This window comes from Mesoplodon mirus (assembly GCF_964341445.2).
Source record: "Mesoplodon mirus genome assembly, chromosome: 4".
Lineage (NCBI taxonomy): Eukaryota > Metazoa > Chordata > Mammalia > Artiodactyla > Ziphiidae > Mesoplodon > Mesoplodon mirus.
This window is the reverse complement of record NC_138979.1, coordinates 115,015,726-115,032,421: the sequence shown is the minus strand read 5'-3', so window position 1 is coordinate 115,032,421 and position 16,696 is coordinate 115,015,726. Positions and strand designations below refer to the sequence as shown.

The 16,696-nt window shown below is 53.8% G+C and overlaps 1 protein-coding gene across 3 annotated transcripts; it reads left to right on the top strand.

Moving 5' to 3' along the window:
• The first annotated feature begins 9,709 nt into the window (after positions 1-9,709).
• Positions 9,710-15,572, top strand: RABGGTA (Rab geranylgeranyltransferase subunit alpha). 3 transcript variants are annotated; one of them, XM_082618820.1, is made up of 17 exons: positions 9,710-9,782; positions 10,097-10,151; positions 10,327-10,437; positions 10,817-10,941; positions 11,134-11,321; positions 11,581-11,784; positions 12,097-12,180; positions 12,269-12,351; positions 12,441-12,542; positions 12,645-12,750; positions 12,844-12,895; positions 13,067-13,155; positions 13,286-13,374; positions 13,467-13,583; positions 14,220-14,333; positions 14,588-14,675; positions 15,343-15,572. In XM_082618820.1, the coding sequence occupies exons 2-17, from the start codon at positions 10,149-10,151 to the stop codon at positions 15,489-15,491; spliced, it is 1,704 nt and encodes a 567-aa protein (XP_082474946.1). In that variant the 5' UTR covers positions 9,710-9,782; positions 10,097-10,148; the 3' UTR covers positions 15,492-15,572. The 3 variants fall into 3 exon arrangements, with proteins under 3 accessions (XP_082474946.1, XP_082474944.1, XP_082474945.1); XM_082618818.1 differs by having other exon boundaries at positions 11,134-11,372; XM_082618819.1 differs by lacking the exon at positions 9,710-9,782 and adding an exon at positions 9,843-9,948 and having other exon boundaries at positions 11,134-11,372.
• The last annotated feature ends 1,124 nt before the right edge of the window (positions 15,573-16,696 follow it).

Sequence of the window (16,696 nt, the reverse complement as noted above, 5' to 3'; positions counted from 1 at the left end):
CAGTCCTTGGGCTCAGCCCCACGGGCTACACCTTGATCTCGGGTGTCCTCGGCCTGCAGCAGCTTGAAGCAGGATTTTGGTTCCCCGTCCAGAGACTAGAATCAGGCCGCGGCAGTGAGAACGCTGAATCCTAGCCACTAGACCACCAGGGACGGTGGCCAGTGACAAGACCCCTGGCCTGCTGGCTTTGTAGAAAGGAATTCCCACAAAGATATGGAAAGTAGTGAAACAAGTAAAGTGTTTATTAGGAGGAAAAAAGGGTATATGTGAATAAGACTCACATGGGTGGACTCAGAGAGAGAGTTGCACCCTCGTGGTAGTTTGAATCACTTATACGGGGCATTTCTTCCGGGTTTCCTTTGGCCAATCATCTTGCTTTGTCTGGCTCTGAGTCCATATTTGGTTTATCTCAGGGTCTTCCCATGTGTGCATGCGCATCTCAGCCAAGATGGATTCTAGAGAAGAGGCCTATGGGTAGACTGACATCACCTACTGTGGGGTGATGCACCCTCCCTTTTTGGCCCCCGAGGAGCCTTTCTGCACATGTGTAGTTGGAAAGGTCTCCTTTACCTCGAGAATGAGAAATATGTGGTCTCTTCTCCCATCTGGGCAAGGCTCAGTTCTTCCGTACCCCTGCCGTTACTGTTAAAGTGTCTGCCAGAGGCAAAGTCCAGCTCTTTACCCCGTTCCTGTTGTTGTTTTTATCTGGAAGTGAAATAGGAGGGAAGGGGGCAGGGCACAACATTTAAAAGAATGACATAGCCATAGGACATGTCAAAAACTGGTTAGAACCAACTAGATCCAAGATGGCGGAAGATTTGACTTCCAGTAGACCTTGAGCCTCATTATATGCTCATTGTAATACATTAGCATATGCTAAATGACACACCCACCAGGGCTGTGACAGCTCCAAGGCTGACCATCAAAGATCAAAAAGTGGGCCGTGGCCCAACTCCTGGGAATCTCTGCCCCTTCCCCAAAATAGTTGGAATAATCCTCCTGCTCATTAGCCTATGAAGCTACCCAGCCCATAAAAACTAACCACCCCATATTTCGGGACCTCTCGCCTTCTGAGATGGCCCACACTCTGTCTGTGGAGTGTGTTTCTTCTCTCTAAATAAATCCACTTCTTACCTATCACTTTGTCTCTCACTGACTTCTTTCTGTAAGGAGACATCAAGAATCTGAGCTTCATTAAGTCCTGAAACCAGGTGTGTGATCTCAAAAGACTGTGGGTTCAGGGGCTTCCCTGGTGGCGCAGTGGTTGGGAGCCCGCCTGCCGATGCAGGAGACACGGGTTCGTGCCCCAGTCCGGGAAGATCCCACATGCCACGGAGCAGCTGGGCCCGTGAGCAATGGCCGCTGAGCCTGCGCATCCGGAGCCTGTGTTCTGCAACGGAAGAGGCCACAACAGTGAGAGGCCCGCGTACCGCAAAAAAAAAAAAAAAAAAAAAAAAAAAGAATCCGCCTGCCAATGCAGGAAACACGGGTTAGAGCCCTGGTCCAGGAAGATCCCACATGCCACGGAGCACCTAAGCCCGTGTGCCACAACTACTGAGCCTAAGCTCTAGAGCCTGTGAGCCACAACTACTGAGCCCGTGTGCCACAACTACTGAAGCCTGTAGCTTAGAGCTCGTGCTCTGCAACAAGAGAAGCCGCCGCAGTGAGAAGCCCGTGCACCGCAGCTAGAGAAGGCCCGTGTGCAGCAACAGACCCAGTGCAGCCAAAAATAAAAAAAAAATAAAAATAAAAAAAAAGACTGGGGGTTCAAGTCCCAGCCTGGGTTTAGGCTGGGTTTGAGTCCCAGCACATGCGTTCAAGTCCCAATCAGAGTTACACGGTTTCAGCAGTGTAAACAGGAGGCTGGTTGTAAATGTCTCACCTGGAGCCCATCTATCTCGTGCCTCAACCTTAGCTCCCTGGACCCTGCTCAGGGGCCTGGGTTCGGGAAGAGGACTGTGTAGCACGGCTGCCAGCTGTGGGAGCGCTAGGGACCTCTGTGGGCCAACCCTGCAAGCTCCCCGAACCTCAACTCCAGGTCCTCCCTGCCCCCACCCTTCAGAACTCAAGCCTGAGTCATGCTGGGTGCAAAGGAGACATGGAGACATAGTGTTGCTTCCGTCATCAGTTCCAGGCGTTCTCCTTCTTTACACTGAGTTCTGAGGCTCCACACCACTCCCTGTCCACCTCCTCCCCACCTCGCCCCAAGCTCCCTGCTCTGGGATCTAAGAGTCCCAGCTCGCCCTCCTAAGCCCCATCCAGCGGGGTGCAGCATGTCTTGCTCTGACCACCATGGCTTACCATTCATTCATTCACTCATTCATTCTTTCCCAGGACCCCTACGAACACCACTAGCTCTATCTCCCTGTTTAATTTTCCTGGGGGCACTTACGACTTGATGAAATCGTCTTGTGTGTGTAATTTGCTTCTACAGGGTCAGTCTCCCCAGCTTGAGTGTAAGCTCTACGAGAGCAGGGACCTTGGCAGTCTTGGTCAGTGCCGTGGGGTGAGCTGTATTGGTGCTCAGTGATTACTGCTCAAGGATTGACTGGCTGAATTATGTAAATGTTTGCTGAGCAACCACCATGGGGCAGGCAGGTGAGGAGACGTGATCAAACCAGCCTTCTCGGTAGGTCATGGCAGGAGCAGAAGCAGAGGTGCTGTACGCCCACAGGATGAGCTGAAAGAGGGCAACACAGGCCCTGCTTCTGGGGAAGCACAGAGATGTGTGTCCCGAGCCCCAAGCCAGGGCCCCTCCCCCATTCCTGCAGCCCCAGCTCCAAGCTCACTTCCCTGGGAAACCTCACCCACCCCCATAGGAGCTCACCCAGCACCACACACATCTCCCTAAGGGCAGAGCTGTAATTTTACATTTGCTTATAGGATTAGTTGACTGCCTCTCTACCCTGTTCCCAACACTCAGAGGGTTCTGTGCGACAGCCTCTCTCAGGACCATAAGCTCCATATGTCCGTGTTTGGCCTCCGTGCCCAGCATGGTGTCCAGCACAGGGGCACTCAGTCACTGTTGAATGAATGAATGGAACAGGGAAGAGGTAAGGGCAGGGTCCTCCCCAAAGCAAGTAGCTCCTCCTTCCTGGGACTGTCTTCTGTCCCCTGCTCTAATCTCCCAGCCAGAGCATCCCTTCCTTCCCTAGGCCCCCACAGTCTCACTTTGTTCCAAGGCCTCTGTTTCTCATGCAGGCCTAGAACCTCAGGACTGCCTACCTCCTGGCACCACTCACAGTGTATACGCCCCAAGTCCAAGGCATACCATGGAGCTGTGCAGCGGAGGCTGCCACCCATGCCTTGCCAGCCAGCGAGCTTCTTGGCCACGTTCCCAGTCCCACCAGTGCTCTGGGCAATGTTGTCAACTTCACCAACCACCGTGCAGTGCAGAGACTCTAGCTCTGGCTCAAGAAGATTTTCCAGCTTTTCAGCCCTGTTTCCTGTTTGCTTTCCCTACATCTCTTCCCCTAGAGATGCCAACCTAAGTCAGCACCTGCCATACCCTGGGGGAGACAGGATGCTCTAGCGTGGGGACTTTCCCTCTGGGGCCCTTTTGTCTTTTGGGCTGAGACTTGGGGCCCTGCCCTTCCCTCTGACTGGCCAGTCTGTTCCTTCCTCTTCTCCAGTTATGGGTACCTGGTGGCACTGTTGGCTATCGTGGAATTTCCCCAACCCGGCAGAAGGCACTGGGGAGCAGGAAGGAGAGAAAAAAAATCCAAGCACGAGGACCAAGTACGAAGGACCCCAGGACCCTGGGGAGGTGGTGAATATAGAGGATTTTCTTGGGCTTTGAGTCATTCTGGTTCCCTGGGCCATCCCAGGCATCAGATTCCTTCATAACTTTGGGGAACATTCCGGTCCTTGAATGTTCTCTACCCCATTCTCACAAGGTTGTTGACCAACACGTGCTTGGTTACCTCCCATGATGGTGAGCTCACCACCACTCATTTAGGCCCATTCCACCTTTGGACAGCTTTAATTATAAGAAAGTCTTCCCCCATAACAAGGCTATATCCATTCACTGGTCTTTGTTCTTTGTGCTTAAGATTAACAGAATCAATGTGGCTTCCCTTCCAACTAGGAGCCCTTCAAGAGTTTGAAGACCACTATCATCTGCCCCTTGAGTCCTCTCCTCCAGTTCGACGTTCCCATGTCCTCTCTCTGGTCATGGACTCTCCTCACCATCTTGATTGCTCCCTCTGGACCTTGCTGTTTGTCCCTGTCCCTCTTAAAATGGACCAGACACTCCCAACAGGGTCTGACCATCACAGATTTGGGGCCTCTGCACCCCATCATTCTGGGTCCTAAGGCTCTCTTCGTGCAGCTCAAGGTCAGGTCAGTGCTTCTGGCAAGGAGTCGACTCTTACCAGCCCTATGCCAACCAGAACCTCCCTGTCTGCACACACTGGAGTTATTCCATTGCCCACACATCATGCTCTCGTGCAGAGGATGATTTGAGGACCAAAGAACCAGATTGTACCTCTGTCACTATTCAGTGCCATCTGGTCAAATATGGGCCCTCAAGTTATGTTTAGATCCAGATTTCATCATCCAGCATTCCTCCCAACTACATGTTAGCTACCTTCAAGTATGAGAATGGCACTGTGTGCTCATCCAACATATCACTGAAAAGTGCCACCACTAGGGACTTCTCTCCAAGTTGACAAACACACATTAACCACTATTATTTGGAGATGAATATCCTACCAGTTATATCTACTATCCTATCAGCCTACCCACAGTTAACCATTTTTCCCTCAACATATCCTGACATGGAGCTGATGGGTGCAAAAGCTCTATGATAATCACTGGGAAACCTGGTTTCCAGCCCTGGCTCTGCCGCCAACGTGTATGTGGTTTCATGTCACCAAGTATCTCTGGGCCGCTGGGAGGTGAACGGGAGCCAGATGATCTGTCGAGCCCTCTCCAGCTCTGATGTCCTGTTCTGTGGTGGTCAAGGTTAGAGAGAAGGTCAGGAAGCTGGGGGAGAGGAGGGTCTATGTTGCAAGAAGTAAGAAATAGGCACTTCCGCTCATGCATGGGGAAACTTCAACCCCACCCTTCCTGCTGGGCAGCAGATGCCAGGCTCTGCTCTTGCCCTTGCAACTCCTTTACTGCAACTTAAGCTGACCCTCAGGCTTCCCAGCATTTGATTTCCTCTCAAGTGCCCGGGGTGCCCCCATCCAAACATCTAACCACTGCTCACTTGATACCCTGCGGAACTATGGGCCCAGGAAGATCCAGACCATCAGGTCTGAGTTCCTCTGAGTGGAACTCCCTCCCCCACCCGGCCCTCCAGCACACCCAGCCCAGCTTTCCAGAAGTCTTGTGACACTTCCACACCCCCTCACTCTCCCACACATTCTGGACCTTTGCCGGTTGCAGCAGAACACGGTGGGCAAGCCAGGCAGAGGGAAAGTGAGTAAAAGTGTCTTCTGGAATCAGACAGCCAGGGTCCGTTGGTTGGTTTGTTCAATTTAGAGAAGTAGAAAACTTTACTGTGTGTGTATAAAGGGTGATTTAGTTGTCCTCTGAAGGGCACCCTGCCTCCCATCGTGAGACCAGGCTCTTATCACTTACAAGCTGTGTGACCTTGGGCAGAATTTCAGTTTCTTCTTATGGCTGTAAAGAATTTAGTCATTATTAAGATTGACTTCAAGGTCACAGAACCTCTCTTCATAGTCTATTTTTTCCTTCACTCCCCCATTGCGGATTCTTTGCCCCACATCCCCAGTCCTGCCCTCACCATGCCTCTACCAGAGCTTGTTTGTGGGTCCCTCATCTCTGCCTCCTGGGGTCCCCGTTTTCTTCTGGGTAGAATTACTACCATGCCCACGCTGACATCTGTTATCTGACTCTAGTTGATTAGTGTTCAATTAGCACAGGATCGAGGTCAGAGGGGACCAAAAAGGGAATAACATTTTCGATAGATTAATCATAAACTTGGTAAGGGAACTCGGTTTTAGGGGGACTTGGTTTCCTCCCAGCTGTGTGACCTTGGGCAAGCAACTTAACCTCTGTGAAACCACTGTACGCATTGGTCCTCACTGTAAAATCGTAATACCTACTTCACATGGGTAGTGAGAACATCAAATAGGATGTCTGAGGCTCAGTCGGTACTCGGTTATTACTTGTTCTTTTCTCTACATAGAAGGCAGTAAAATCCCTTCCTCAAATGTCATTCAGATTGTGGCCCTCAGACACCAGCATGGTTCCCACTTATCCCACACAGGAGGCCAGATATAACTCCTGACACCTCCTTTTGCCTTAAAGCAAGAGGCTTGTCTTGTTTCCATTGCTCTTATCTCCAAAGGCACCTGGTTCAGCTTCTGCCTGCCTGCCTGCCAGCTAAGTCTGTCACAACACACGCCTGAAATGCCCTTCCTGTCCTCTTTCCAAAGCCAGGCCCCACCTTCTTGGAGGCAGATTTTGAGACTCACTTCATCCCTTAAGCCTGCTTGACTCAGACTTCCCAGTTTCAGGATTACTAATCACTAAAAAATATTTCATGCCTACTTCAGCCTTCTTCCACCCCCTTTCCTCCGCCCTTAGTGACTATGATGTAAGACTGTATCTGGCAGATCTGCATCTGTGGGCACCTGTGTTCCCAGATATCTGGTTGCACATGTGAGTGGCTATAGAGCAGGAAGCAAGAACAGGTGGTGACCAAAAAAACCCAACTAAACAAACAAAAAAAGCAGTTGGTGAGGTAAAGAGAAGGCTGCGCTAGATCAGACCCATGTCCACTTGACCACTTACTACATGGGTAGCACTTAGCAAGTTACTCAGCCTTTCTTTCTGAACCTCTATTTCCTGGCATATTTGTCATGAAAATTAGAAAATTACTACTATAACTATTTACTGAGCCCTTAGTCACGGCAGGCACTGTCCTAAGCACTTTACATAGACTTTTACATTTAATCTTTACTTCAACCCTAGCAGGTAGGTAACATTATTTTTCCTATGCTACCGTTGAAGGAGTTGAGACACAGAAGAAAGTCAACACAGAGTTTAAGTGCCTTGCTCAGGTCACATATCTAATAAGTGGCAAAGCCAGGATTTGCACCCAGACAGTCAGACCCCAGAGTCCACGTTCTTTTTTTTTTTAATTAATTTATTTAATTTGTTTATTTTTGGACCTGTTGCTGCACGTGGGCCTTCTCTAGTTGCAGCGAGCAGGGGCTACTCTTAGTTGTGGTGCACGGGCTTCTTATTGTGGTGGCTTCTCTTGTTGCAGAGCACAGGCTCTAGGCACGTGGGCTTCAGTAGTTGCAGCATGCAGGCTCAGTAGTTGTGGCACACGGGCTTAGTTGCTCCACAGCATGTGGGATCTTCCTGGACCAGGGCTCAAACCCGTGTCCCCTGCATTGGCAGGCAGATTCTTAACCACTGTGCCACCAGGGAAGTCCCAGAGTCCACATTCTTAACCACTCTGCACACTGCTTCCCACGTGTGATCCTGTGTGTGTGCAAAGCTCTTGACAGTGACTGGCATAAAGACAGCCGTCAAATGGTGTAACTATTTCCTCACTGGGACAGTGAGGAAGTACAGGAGGCCAGGACAAGTGTCTCTTTTCCCCTGTAACTTGTTACAGGGCCTCAGAAAAGACAGAATATAGAGTGGGCACTTTACACACATTTCCAGGGCCTGAAAAAGGTGTGGGAGAAATGTAAAAAATTTTAAGCCATATTTTCTTACCCAGATGTGTGTTATAAACATACACATGCCACATGGACACACACTTCTCACAAATACATCACACTCACACATAGACACTCAGTGACCACTTTGATCCCATGAAATCTCCATCAGGAAACCTTCCTAGGCTGGTCCAGGCCTCACAATCTCTCCCATCTGTGAATGCCAACAGCCCTCACCGTTAGGCCCAGCCAAGCCAGCCCTCACTATGCAGTGTTGTACTCATTCAGATAACTACCCAATAACTACTGAGAACCAGGGCCAAGTATTGGAGAAGCAAGACCAAAAAAAATATTGTTCCGGTCCTCCAGGAACTCTGAATCTCCTAGGTGATGTTAGCATACAAACCAAGACTCACCGTAGGCACGCGGGATAAGTGCTATCACTAACAGACTGGGGCATTTTAGAGAGCTTCCTGGAGGTGACACAAGTTAAATTTTAAAGATGAACAGGAGTTATTCTGGCAAAGGAAGAGGTGTGGAGGAAGGAGAGTAAGGAAGTGGGAACAGGTTAATGTGCTTGGGAAACTGCAAGTCATCCTATCAGCTGTAATGAAGAGTTTTTAACAGGGACAGGCAGGACATGAGGCCATAGGGGTAAGCAGGGTCCAAATGCCAAAAGGCCTGATGTGCTGACCTGAGAGATTCAAAGTCTTTCCTGAAAAGATGTCAGGAGCCATGGAAAGGTTTTGGGCAGAGAAACAACATGATCAAATCTTCATTTCAGAAAGATTGATTCAGCAGCACAGAGGTGAACTGATAAGAGGGGACAGGGTGGAGATGAGGGAACACTGAAAAGACTTCCAACAATCCCAGGAATAAATGAACTTAAATTCTTAGTGCAGTGGGAACGGAGAGGGTATTTAAGAGATATCAAGAAAAAGTGGGGAGGCCATCCACTAAAATAGGAAACATAAAGGCCAAAGTTTACGCAGGAAGGAGGGGAGACAATGATACCTTTTGACTTTTGGAGTTCGAGGTGTCTCTGGGACACCCAGGTGATACCTAATAGGCTTATGAATATGTGTGTGTCTGCGACTTCCCTGGTGGTCCACTGGGTAAGACTCTGTGCCCCCAGTGCAGGGGGCCAGGGGTTCAGTCCCTGGTTGGGGGGCTAGATCCCACTTGCAGCAACTAACAGCCCTCATGCCCCAACAAAAAATCCCGCATGCCGCAACAAAGATCCAGCGTGCCACAACTAAGGCCCTCTGCAGCCTAACTAAATAAATATATTTTTAAAAAATGTTTGTGTCTCTGTGTGTGTGTGTACATTTTTTTCCATTATAAAAGCTTGCAAGACATCTGGGCTGGAGATATAAATTTAAGTGTCATCAGCTTACAGATAGCAATTAAAACCATGAGTGTGGATGAAGTCACCCAGACAAAGTGTGGGCCAGATCTGTGGGCCCAGGACAGAGCTCTGGAGAGCTCCAACTCCAAGCAGTTGAAGGCTTGGATTTGTAAACATTCTCCCAAGGGAGCAGTGTGTGAAGTGGAAAGGAGTGAGGAAAGGGCCCTGGATATCACCAATATTTAGGGGAAGAGAAGGTAAACAGATGAGAAGAGAGGGGCAAAAGTGCAGGAGAAGCTAGGACAGGGTGTCAAGTCGAGGGAAGTCAGTAACATCAAATGCTGCAGAGGTCAATGGAGGTAAGGAGAGGAAACTCCATCAGTTAGATTTAGCAACTAAGAGGTGGCGAGTGCGGCCAGAGAGAGGTTAGTGGAGCGCAGAGAGGGTGGGCTACCGGCTGTGGGGGAAACCTTTTCAAATGAAACGCAGTTTGAGTAGGTGGCTGGAATTGCACCCCGCGCTGCTCCCCCGCGCGCGCCACAGTCACGCGTGCACACTCTTACACACCAGAAGAATAACAAGGACTTGACGTTCCCGGACAGGGCTCGCAGAGGTCCTGCGCAGGCGCCTCCGGAGCCCGCCTGCTCTGCCACGAGCCCCTCCCCAGGCCTGCAGAGGGCGCTGCGTCTCGGAGAGCTGGGGCGTGACGCCGCTCTAGCTAGCGCTAGCGCTCGGGCTCGGTGGTGGGCGCCGCAGCTCCGCGTCCCGGACGCCTCCTCCCAGCACAGGTGGGTCCGCCGGCGGGGGCCAGCAGTGCTTGGGATCCGTGGGGCGGGCGGGTAGCGACAGCCTCTGGGCGCGGAGTAGTCCCCATCACCTAAGTGCTCCAGCTCGGGCCCGGCTCCGGCGGATCGGGCTGTGGACGGGGCTGCACGTGTGCAAGTCCCATTCCGGGTGGGTGCCTTCTGGACGTGCAGTGCCTGTCCCAGAACCCCTTAACACCCCAGGGGTCTCCGCCCCGGCTCGCCCGCGGCTTCCTGGGGACATCTAGGGACGGAGCTACCAGGAGCGGGGCTCCCGTGATTGACACGTCTTTCCCCAGGTTTCACGGGCACCACTTGACCCCTCCCCTGCCCTGGATCTGAGCCAGCACCATGGTGAGAACCCTGAGCCCAGCCCCTCACCTCCGCATGCCCATGCCCTTGCCCTTGCCCCTGCCCCGCGTGGCCTTGCCTCCGTTGCCCGATATAAACCTGGGGCTCCGCAGTGGGGGTTCCGGTGGGTATCCCCTGCAAGGCAGCCTGCACTCTTGCAACCCGCCCATCCCTATAGCACGGGCGCCTGAAAGTGAAGACATCGGAAGAACAAGCGGAAGCCAAAAGGCTAGAGCGGGAACAGAAGCTGAAGCTATACCAGTCAGCCACCCAGACTGTCTTCCAGAAGGTGGGGCCCTCAGAGGTCGTTCCCCTCCCACAGTGGCTCCCTTAGTATAGCACTGAGGCCAAGAACTGTGCCTTAGAGTCAGGCTGCTTGGATCCATATCTGCGTTCTATCAGGTACTAGCTGTGTGTCCTTGGGCAAGTTACTGAATCTCTTTGGACCTCAGTTTGCCCATCTGTAAAATGGGCCTAACAATTGCACTTACTGCATAAGGCTGTTGTGAAAATTAAATGAGAGAATACATGTAAACCCATAAAGTGCTTTGTATAGTACCTACAGTATAGTATGGCATTCACAGAACAGTCGGTAGTTGCATTTATGTTATTAGTCCTGTAGCAGGAGAAAGATATGATCTCTCTGACCCTGCTGTCTACCTTCTCAGCGCCAGGCTGGAGAGCTGGATGAGTCAGTGCTGGAACTGACAAGCCAGATTCTGGGAGCCAACCCTGATTTTGCCACCCTCTGGAATTGTCGCCGAGAGGTGCTCCAGCAGCTGGAGGTCCAGAAGTGCGTAGGGGTTCAGAGCCCCGGGAAGATGGCCCTGGCTCTGCCTCTGCCTTGCCTGGGTCCAGGGCTGGAGGAAGAGTGGGGCAGCCAGGGGCATAGGCAGAGGGCAGTGGAAAGCTGGGTGCAGAAAGACAGGGGTGAGCTGGGATTGGGTGTTGGAGGGTCCTGACCCCTATTCCCCTCTGGGCGCAGGTCCCCCGAGGAGTTGGCCGCTCTGGTGAAGGCAGAACTGGGCTTCCTGGAGAGTTGTCTGAGGGTGAACCCCAAGTCTTACGGTACCTGGCACCACCGCTGCTGGCTGCTGGGCCGCCTGCCAGAGCCCAACTGGGCCCGGGAGCTGGAGTTGTGTGCCCGCTTCCTCGAGGTTGATGAGCGGAACTGTACGTGCCTGCAGATTCTGTCCCTACAGCCCTCACCTGCCCTACATTCTGGTACTAGGGCCTCAGTAAGACCCAGAGTGGGGAGGGATGGCCAGGATGGGCCCACTGAGCTGATGGCAAAAGGGATGATGGAGCCAAATGTATCCTCCATGGAGTGCAGAGAGGTGTTTCTCAGGATCTCCGAGGGAACTCCAGGGGTACCAGCCGGGGAGATTCTCTTGCCCTGCTTCTGAGATGTGCTGTCTGCCCTTCCCCCCAGTTCACTGCTGGGACTACCGGCGGTTTGTGGCTGCACAGGCAGCTGTGCCCCCTGCAGAGGAGCTAGCCTTCACTGACAGCCTCATCACCCGAAACTTCTCCAACTATTCCTCCTGGCATTACCGCTCCTGCCTCTTGCCCCAGCTGCATCCCAAGCCAGACTCTGGCCCCCAGGGGCGCCTCCCTGAGGATATGCTGCTCAAAGGTTAGCAGAGTCAGGGGTTGCTGGGGAGGACTCTGCAGTGCCGCCCTTCCAACCCTGATGCCTAGGCCTGTTCCTGAACCTGCCACTCGGGAACTTGCCTGGCTCTGGGGGTGCATAAGATCCAGCCCCTGGCTGCAGGGAGCCTGAGTGTCCAATGGGGAAGATAAAACTGAAATGTACAGCCCCTGGGCAAGGCCAGCCTATAGGTGAAACTGCAGGCTGGAGGAACTCCAAGGTGAGGGTGGGGTGTTGAGGTGGCCAGGAGCCAAGCAGGGTCCTAACCACAACTCCATGCCTCCTTGGCCCCTGCAGAGCTGGAGCTGGTGCAGAATGCCTTCTTCACTGACCCCAATGATCAGAGTGCCTGGTTCTACCATCGTTGGCTCCTGGGACGAGGTGAGCAGTGGGGGAGGAGGCTGGGTGATTAGGGCTTAGAAGGAATGGAAGAATATTTAAGGAGACCTGAGGCTGTGTCTTCCCCCAGCGGATCCCCAGGATGCCCTGCACTGCCTGCACGTGAGCCGGGATGAGGCCTGTCTGACTGTCTCCTTCTCTCGGCCCCTCCTAGTGAGTCCTGCAGCTTTTGCCGGAGAGCATCGTGGATCGTGGGCCTGGGGCTGTTGTAGTGACGGGTCTCTCTTTGTCTCCCATGCCAGGTGGGCTCCAGGACGGAGACCTTGCTACTCATGGTGGACGAGTCACCCCTGGCCGTGACGTGGAGAACCCCAGATGGCAGGAACCGGCCTAGCCACGTCTGGGTATCCCAGGATTGGTGGGCAGAGTGGAGGCTGGGGTAGGGCTGGGCTGGGACTGTCAGAAAAGTGGTGCAGCCGGGCTTTTTCTTAACCCCGTGCTCCCAGCTCTGTGACCTGCCCGCCACCTCTCTCAATGACCAGTTGCCCCAACATACATTTCGTGTCATTTGGACAGCAGGCGGTGCCCAGAAGGAGTGTGTGCTCTTAAAAGGTGACACAGCCCGCACCTCCCCCCTTGGCAGCAGCCCTCATCCCTCTCTTCCTGTCATGGGTGTCCCCTCCTACCACCTGCTCTTTCTCACAGGCCGCCAAGAGGGCTGGTGCCGGGACTCCGCCACGGATGAACAGCTCTTCAGGTGACGGTGACAGGGAAGCACACAGACAAGGATGGGGGCTCTGGACTCTGGGCATCAGGCAGCTGGGCAGGAGGCTGGGGGCTTACGCAGTTGATCTCAGACTGGATACTGGGGCTGACTAGTACCCCAGGGCTGGGGCATCATCCTCTCCCCAACCCTGCCCACCCTCAGGTGTGAGCTGTCAGTGGAGAAGTCCACGGTGCTACAGTCCGAGCTTGAATCCTGTAAGGAGCTGCAGGAGCTGGAGCCTGAGAATAAATGTGAGGCCCGCTCCCCTGAGGAGGCCCCTTTCTAGGGTGGTGCCCCTTGGGGAGAGCGGGAAGGGTCTCCAGAGGATGGGAGCAGGGGAGGGTCCAGGAGAGACCATCCTCTTCCCTGCCCTCTCCCCAGGGTGCCTGCTCACCATCATCTTGCTGATGCGGGCGCTGGACCCCCTGCAGTATGAAAAGGAGACGCTGCAGTACTTCCAGACCCTCAAGGCAAGTCGGGTCCACGGAAACCGGTGAGGGGGAGGCCCAGCGGGCAGGAGGAGGGCAGCTGACATGCATTCTCTGTCCCTTCTCCGTGCCAGGCCGTGGACCCTATGCGGGCAGCGTACCTGGACGACCTGCGAAGCAAGTTCCTGCTGGAGAACAGCGTGCTCAAGATGGAGTACGCGGAGGTGCGCGTGTTGCACCTCGGTCACAAGGTAGGGACTGCACGCGCGCCTTCCCAGCCTTCGCCCTGCTAGCCGGCCTCCCTCTTCCTCAGGACCTGGGCCAGCTTTTATACCCGCTCCCCGGGCCTCAGCCGAGACACTCACCACGCCCCTGGCTTTCCTTCAGTAGCACGTGCCTCTCTGGACATTTCTTCCTCAGCTCATTCCCAGGCTTCTCTCCCTGGAGCAGCCCCCAACACCTAAAACCTGAATAGTTTCCAGAGCTTTCTGACAAACCCTCCAGACTCTCTTTTTCCTCTGTAGTCCTTCCCAATCTCCTCAACACGTCACTGCTGCCCACCTTCGCCCCCACCAGCCGATCCCAGACTCACCAGGCCCGCTCCCCCAGTGTCTGTGTTTATCCCAGCGCCCTCCTCCGTCCCCCGTACCTGCCCCACTCCCACCACTCCACTGGCCACCCAGCCCCAGGGCTCAGGCCTCCCCCGTGTCCTTGACGTGGAGTAGGTATACTGCCAGGGGTGCTGAGGCAAGCATCCTATCTACTCCCTCTTCTCCTCAGCTGGGGTCCCCAAGGGCCTGTGTGGGGCACACAGGGCAAGTGCCTGATAAATGATGGCTGAGGACTTTCCCCCATGTCTCGCTGGGTATCTCATCCCCCCTCCTCAGGATCTGACGGTGCTCTGCCATCTGGAGCAGCTGCTCTTGATCACTCACCTTGACCTGTCGCACAATCGTCTCCGAGCCCTGCCCCCTGCCCTGGCTGCCCTGCGCTGCCTCGAGGTAAAGCACTCACTCCTCTGTCACTGTCCTGGGTGGTCCTTTTCCCCTTCCTCCACCTCAGAAGTCTGCCCACCCTACAAAGAGATGCCCAGGTCCTCCCAGACCCCACAGATGACCCCTGCCTTCTCCTCTGTTGCCCAGCCTGACCCCATGCACTGTAAGCTGATCACCCTGGGTTCCCCAGTTGCTTGTACCAATCCCAGGCTGACAGCTGCCTTCCTTGCCTTGTCTTCCCTGCCCTCCCTGCTCCCCAGGTGCTGCAGGCCAATGACAACACTATCGAGTCCCTAGACGGTGTCACTAACCTGCCCCGGCTGCAGGAGCTCTTTCTGTGCAACAACCGTATCCTTCCTTCTGGGTGCCTTTCAGACAGCAGGTAGTGCAAGGTGCCACACCAGGAAGGGACAGACAGCAAGCAGAGTGGTGTGCCCCTGGACATGGAGAGGGGGCTCTGGCTGTCTAAGCTGAGGAGAGAGGGTAGCCTGGCGCTGTATGAGGCTATCATTGACTTGTACTGGTAGAGTTTTCCAGGATGGAAGTAAGTGACTTCCTCAAGCCAGAGTTCACAAACCAGCAGCCTACAGATGTTCTTGGGTAGCGCATCATGTTTTTAAAACCAGGAAGTTTCATATTTTAAAAAAATCTAGAATTCTGGTTCTTCTTTTAAAAATGGAAGTTAAAGCAACCTTTAGCCTGCATTTCCACTTGGCAACCCTTGGCCATTGGTGGATCATGGGTGCCTCTGCATCCGGGGCTAGCTTTCACCTTGGCCATAGTCTCCACCACTCCTTCTGGGAGTGTATCCAGTCAGCCTCCTGTGCTTCCTGCCTGGCCCCTGGGGGCTGGTGTTTGCAGTCTAGAGCCTTACGCCCTCCGGGGAAGCGGACAAGGTGCCCACCAAGCAGGCTGCTAGGCAGCAGTCCCTGTTCTTGAGGGAAAGCAGTGATGGGTGCACAGGAGCAGGTGAATCTGGAGGAACCTGCCGAGCTTTCCTTGACTCCTGCCCAAGGCCTCCAGCAGCCTGCAGTGCTCCAGCCTCTTGCCTCCTGCCCCAGGCTGGTCCTCCTCAACCTGCAGGGCAACCCCCTGTGCCAAGCAGTGGGCATCTCGGAGCATCTGGCCGAGCTGCTGCCTTCAGTTCGCAGCAGCCTCACCTAAGAGACTCTGCCCCCGCCCCCTGCCCTTTAACTTATTGGAACTGAATAAACAATGAAGAGGCCCCCAAAGGCTGCTAAGCCGCCACTGCCACCATCATTACTACTGCTACCTATCCTGGAAAAGAAAGGGAGAGAGTGAGGGTATGTCAGTTCACCCCCTCTACTTTCGTTGTATGCTCAGTCTTGCTGTTCCCTGTCATGGAGAACCAAAGCCTCAGAATCTGGGGCAGAATCAGGGCAATGGCTGGATTTGAATCTACATTCTAGTTTGGGGCTGGGCTGGGTCTAAGTTCCAGGCTGGAATCAGATTTGAGTTCATGTTCTGGTTGGGGCTGGACCACAAAGCAGCTGGAAGTCTCTCTAACTGAAAGGGCTCGTAGAAGTTTCTCCCGTGACCTGTGCCCCTTCTAGATGCCCTGTCTGCCCTGGCTCTCCTTCACCACAGCTGAGAAAGCTCTTCCCAGGAGGAGTAGGCCAGGGCGCCCTGGCTCCCCTCTCTTACAGCAACACTGTCAGTCCCCATGAGTAGCATGCTCTGGATAAAGAGCCCTTGGAGGGCTTCCCTGGTGGCGCAGTGGTTGAGAGTCCACCTGCTGATGCAGGGGACATGGGTTCGTGCCCCGGTCCGGGAAGATCCCACATGCCGCAGAGCGGCTGGGCCTGTGAGCCATGGCCGCTGAGCCTGCGTGTCCAGAGCCTGTGCTCCGCAATGGGGGAGGCCACAACAGCGAGAGGCCCGCGTACCGCAAAAAAAAAAAAAAGAGCCCTTGGAAATCCTTGAAATCCTTGATCCCATTTGATCCTCACAAGCTCTCAGGGCTGAGACGATTAGGCCCATAGTACTGATGAGGAAACTGCTGTTAAGGTGCACCCAAGGCTGCTGACCTCAAGTGCTGGAGCCAGAGCTGTCTCTGCAACCTGGTCTGGGATTCCAGATTCATATTCTTGCTTCTGGATTGGGCAGAGCCTGGCCCCAGCTCCCGAGGTACCAAGACGGTGTCTTTTCCCATGGTCCCCCTTCCAACACACATACACATACCTTGTCCTGACTTTGAAAGCCCTGAGGCACTTGAGCCTCTCCAGAGGGAGGAAAGGGGAGCGACTCAGGGGTGAGGGCACTGAGTCAAACCTGGCTGGGTGGGGAAAGAGAAAGATTGAAACAAGAGGGAGAGAATGTGACAAGGCATTTTCCTGGTTCCCTGAGAA